The sequence below is a fragment of the Phalangium opilio genome, unplaced genomic scaffold, assembly GCF_054372755.1.
Source record: "Phalangium opilio isolate 3A_F unplaced genomic scaffold, DU_Popi_V2 ptg000487l_1, whole genome shotgun sequence".
In the NCBI taxonomy this organism is placed as follows: domain Eukaryota; kingdom Metazoa; phylum Arthropoda; class Arachnida; order Opiliones; family Phalangiidae; genus Phalangium; species Phalangium opilio.
Genome location: NW_028324237.1, coordinates 1,600,870 through 1,606,418, shown reverse-complemented (window position 1 = coordinate 1,606,418; position 5,549 = coordinate 1,600,870). Strand labels below are relative to the sequence as shown.

Sequence of the window (5,549 nt, the reverse complement as noted above, 5' to 3'; positions counted from 1 at the left end):
ATGTCCTCGGTGAAGTAGTTCCAGAACTGTTGCTCGTAATGGGTAAGGTGTTACCACTCTATCCTGTAGAAGCACGTAACCCTGCTCGATAGTAAGCAGGTCCTTCCTTCTGTGGAATTGTTCGAGGGTGGTTGCCTCAGGTGTCGCTCGGAAATTCTTTAATGTCGGCCAACCATTCCGAATATACCGGACGACCTTCTGTAAGACTGGATCCGCCTGGGCAGAGGATTGAATGTCATGGAAGGTGACTGGAAGCTGTCGGACTATGACCTCCACATCGTCTGTGACTTGAAGACTTGCGAGTACGATGTCATCGTCCGGAGAGGAATGTGACGAGATAAGTCTGGACAGGGCGTCTGCCTGCCCGAAAGAGGTAGTCTTGCGATATTCTATCTTGAAGTCATAGGCGATAAGAATGAGTGCCCAGCGTTGAAGACGGTTAGCCGTATGTACCGGTACGCCTTTCTTACTTCCAAAGATTGCTAACAGCGGTTTATGATCCGTGAGCAGAGTAAAACGGCGCCCATAGAGCATTTTATGAAACTTCTTGACCGCAAAGGTAAGCGCGAGACCTTCCTTCTCGATTTGACTATAGTTCTTCTCCGCCGGGGTCAATGTCCGGGATACATGAGCTACAGCTTGAATTGACCCATCTGGCATGCGATGTTGGAAGACCGCCCCAAGTCCATAATCGGAGGCATCAGCAGCGACAATGATGTCCAGTGTAGGATCATAATGCGTTAAAAGGAGATCTGATTGAAGCGTCATCTTCAGTTCCTCGAAAGCGTGCTGACATTTAGGTGTCCAAGACCAAGTCCGTTTGGATTCCAATAATTCGTCCAGTGGTTGTCTCATGAAACGCATATTATTAACGAAGACCTGGTAATAGTTTACCATTCCCAAAAATGAACGTAACGATGGCAGGTCAACTGGTGCTGGCATGTGGACAATAGCCTCGATTTTCTCGGGGTCGGGTCGTCGACCAGCGCTATCAATGATAAATCCCATATATTTTATTTGTGTCATGAATAGCTTACATTTCTCGAGGCGAAGGCGGAATCCATAGTCTTTAATGCGGGAGAGTACTTCTTTGAGGTGTCGCTGGTGATCTTCGAAGTTACGGCTGACAATGATTATATCATCGAGGTAAGCGGTTGCGAATTCAAGTCCAGCAAGCATTTGGTCCATTATGGTTTGGAAAATTCCCGGAGCGGATTTCATCCCAAACGGAAGTCTCTGATATTGGAAGTTTCCCAGATGAGTGGAAATGGTACAAAGCGGTTTAGAATCGTCGTCCAGTTCTACTTGTAAGTATGCTTCAGATAGATCCAATTGGGAGAAAAGTTTTCCCCCGTTGAGCGTCGCAAATATGTCTTCCGGCAACGGTAATGGGTGTTGGTTGAGTTCTATGGTCTCATTCAGGCCGGTGGAAAAATCTGCGCAAAGACGAGTAGTGCCGTTAGGTTTCCTTACGCTTACGATTGGTGCTGCCCAATCAGTGTGCTCGACGGCTTTCAGGACATTTGACTCTTCCAAGCGTTTGATCTCCATTTCGATAGTTTTGCGAGCGTCAAACGGAACTGGCCTAGCTCTACGGAATACTGGAGTGCTTCCTGGTTTGAGAGTAAGGCGAGCTTTCACTTTAGTACACAGCCCCAAGCCGTCCTATAAGACATCCGGAAACTCGTCCTTCAGTTTCGCGATGCAGTCTGCTTCTCGTAATCTTTGAGGCGTTCCAGATGAGGCGGTACAGATATTAATGGCTTGAGCACCGAGTCGGGAGCATTGTCGTAAGCTATCCAGAAGACCGAAGAAATGCAGGGTTTCCACTCCCAGTAGGTTTAGGGATCCGTCTTTTGCCAAGTAGAAGCTGTGTTGAATTTCTGCTGGTCCCAGTTTAACTTTTGCCGTTGCTTTCCCAAGGAATGTAGTGCTTGATCCATCGAATAGCACTCCTTGCTCGCTGCAGGGGGTTAACTTCGGCTTACCAATTCGTTCGTACGTCGCCTCATTGATAATGTTGCCTTCCGCTCCACTGTCCAAGTAGAAAACTACGGGAACGTCGTTAACCAAGAATTCCCCCGTTATGAGTTTCGAGGGTCGCATTGAATTCAGGCTGACTGTATTTATCTGGTTTCTGTCTGGTTTCCGGTGTCCGGATACTCGTTTCTGATTTTCGCATTGACTAGCGAGGTGACCTGTTCGAGAGCATTTATGGCATTCAGTCTTAGCGTGCGTGCATTCCCTGACCCAGTGCATTTCTCCGCATCGAAAACAGGCGTATGGGGGCGGTTTCGAAGATCTTTGAGATGACTTGGCTCTCCGCTTCTCGGGAGATCTAGAAGGATGCCGTACAGAAGTCTTCCGACGACGGAAGCTGTTGATCGGCGTGGCCTTTGCTTGGAAAACCGTCTGTTCAGTCTTCGTAGCGACGATGGTCAGGACTTCGTCAATGACACTCTTGAGTTCAATGTTGGCCTCGTTATTTAACCGTTGCAGGATTCTGGTTCGTATGGATTCGTCTTCTGGTCGGGATAATCCACATAGGGAAACCAGAATTCCGAATTGATCTTCGGTCAAATCGGAGAAATTGAAACGCTTTAGAAGTAGTTTAACGCGATTAAAATACGGGCCGTAAGCTTCATCCAAGTGACGCTGGATCCGCATTAGGTTGAATCTTTCTATGAAGAGTGTCTGTTTCTTCCCGAAAAGTTTCTTGAGGTTCTCTACTGTCGTTGCATACGGGTAGTCGGTTGGCTCTTTGGGCATACAGGACCGATAATACTCGCTGAAGGCTTCGTTAGACAGTTTCGAGACCAGATACTTGACTTTGGCAACGTCGGTCAGATTGGGGACACTAATATCCACGAGATAGTCAAATCTCTTCAGCCATTGTTCCAATTTGTCGCCATCGTTTTCATCAGGCTCGAAGATTGGAATATCAAGGCAATCTATCGTGGATGTGGGTGCTGGAGTCGAGGTTGACGGACCGGCGGTTCCTGTTGTCTGGAGTAGAAGGTCGATGATCCTTTGGTTCTGCTTCTGAGACGCTATTTGCTGCTGCATAAACGCGTTCAATACGTCTCCCAGAGCGGACGAGGAGGAGGCCTCGGAGGATCCGCTTTCCTGCTTCGGCATGTTTCCGGAATCAGTACCGCGACTTTACCCGTGACCGTAACGCGACTATACCCGAAGACCGTAAAGCGACACCCCACTTCTGACACCACTGTTGTAACGGCTCATAGTGAGGGAACGCAAGAGTTAACAACAAAACAACTTTATTATTATTTGACCACCAGACCTAATGCCCTTTTACATTGTTAAGATTTGGTATATATAGATAACTTAAAAAACATGTGATAGGTAAAAAACGATAACATATTAGTAGATTATATTTTTTTCCAATATTGGAGGAGTTCCAACAGAAGCAATAGAAGAGCACATAAAACTAGATACGTTTAAAACAAATCTCGGTAATTTAGCTATAGCGCGAGCAGCTTGCGTCTTGATGCGCGTAATCAAGTGGGCTATGGTTAAACCAAGGAGCATAAATGTCTGAACTATTTTCAGTCGCGAGTTTGCAAGTCCATCAGTCACTAGTAAACTAAAAAGTTATTGGCGAAACTTTGATGTCCGCGGTTTTTTACACAGGTTCTATGGCCATTTTCATACTTTCCCTCTCATCCACATTTGATAGAAATAACCTGGGAAATTTTCGAAATTTACACATTTTGTAACTACCCTTACAAAAATAACCATACGTTTGAAAACGATCTTAAATGAAAGCCCCATTTTTAAAGTATGCGCCAATTTTAGTTTCATTAAGAAAAACAAAGTTTAAGTATTGTTTTTAATAGTTTTAAATACCTGCTCCGAATTACGTGGTTTACCCTTAAACTGTGGAACTTAAGACTTTTTTGCATGGGTTAAGTAATAAAGAAAGTCATTCTAGGACTTGCGTCGTTTTACTGCGGATAGTGACTTAAGATAATCAAATTTGTAGGGCAATTAGCTAGCTTAATTGTCATTATAACTTTTGCGCGTCCAACTAATTTAGTTGCGAAGTACAGATTAAACCTAATTAAGCAAAATAATCAATTAAAGATATTTACCAATTACAGGTAATTAAACTAGATTACCAATTATAGGTAATTAAACTGGAATACCAATTATAGGTAATTAAACTGGAATACCAATTATAGGTAATTAAACTATGTTACCAATTAAAGGTAGTTAAATTAGATTACCAATTAAATATAATTATAATATATTACCAATTAAAGATAATTAAATTATATTACCAGTTAACGATAATTAAATTATATTACCAGTTAAAGGTAATTAAACTAGATTACCGATTAAAGATAATTAAACTAGATTAACCATTAAAATAATTAGACTAGATTACCAATGTCTACGGAATCAGTTTAAGCGCAGACCTACAGAACTTTTTTGTGCAAAGGGGTATAAAATCTCTTTGTGCACAGGCCTTTGCAATCGTTTTGTGCACAGGTCAGTGGAATCTCAGACCACTAATATAGGGACAGTAAACTCAATGGTAATCGCCAGTTTACATATGGCAACGCGTAGCAACCGCCACCTCGCGTCGAAAGCGTGAAATTATCGTACCCTGTGTCATGTTACCATTAAAAGGCTTAACTATATATCTCTATATCACACCATGAAGCTATCATAATATGTTTATTAATCGTTCAACATCTACGTAAATTGGAAAATAATAATAACTTTTAGCTCACCTTAATATAATTATTTAATTATAATCCTCCTTCGCTTAATATCATCCTAATGTTCATCCTTGAGGCTCGTATTAGTTTGAGCTTATTGAGGCAAGACCTGACCTAAATCACAGCCTACGTAACCGTGTTTACTACTGTTTAGAGTTACGTGCATCTGCTAGAGTTCGAAATATTCCAAAGTCGCCACCGTGGCGCTGCAATCAGGCGTTGCTCTATTCTAACCTAGCCTCCTATTAAGATGACTGTCCCTATATTAGTGGTCTGAGGTGGAATCTTTTTCATTCCAGGTCTATGGAATCTTTTCGTGCACAGGCCTATGGAATCTTTTTGTGCACAGGCCTATGGAATATTGTTTTACACAGGTGTACGGAATGTTTTTTGTGCAAATCTGCATGGAATCTTTTTGATCATAGCAGTATGGAATCTTTTTGATCATAGGAGTATGGAATCTTTTTGATCATAGGAGTATGGAATCTTCTGTGCACAGGTCTATGGAATCTTCTGTGCACTGTGTTGGGGTCAAAGGTTGTCAGAGATAAAACTAACAAACAAGAACATGTGACCTCTGACCTCATACATCACGCCGACTAGACTACGCGATAAGATACGAGAGTCGCTATCATGACACGGGCTTGTAAAGTCAGCTAAATAAATTAAACTATTTTTAACTAGAAAATATTTAATGAATAACACAACATGGTGATAGAGGTGGGATGCGCCACAATTCAAGAAAGCTAAAGCAATCTCTAGCAGCGGCATAATAAATAGCGAAGTTTCGGAAGCACAGAGGAT

General features: G+C 42.6%; 1 protein-coding gene across 1 annotated transcript; it reads right to left on the bottom strand.

Annotated features, from left to right (window-relative positions):
* Positions 1 to 1,665: 1,665 nt before the first annotated feature.
* Positions 1,666 to 3,138, bottom strand: LOC149593846 (uncharacterized). Its single transcript, XM_089861686.1, has one exon. The coding sequence runs from the start codon at positions 3,136 to 3,138 to the stop codon at positions 1,666 to 1,668; it is 1,473 nt and encodes a 490-aa protein (XP_089717812.1).
* Between the last annotated feature and the right edge of the window lie 2,411 nt (positions 3,139 to 5,549).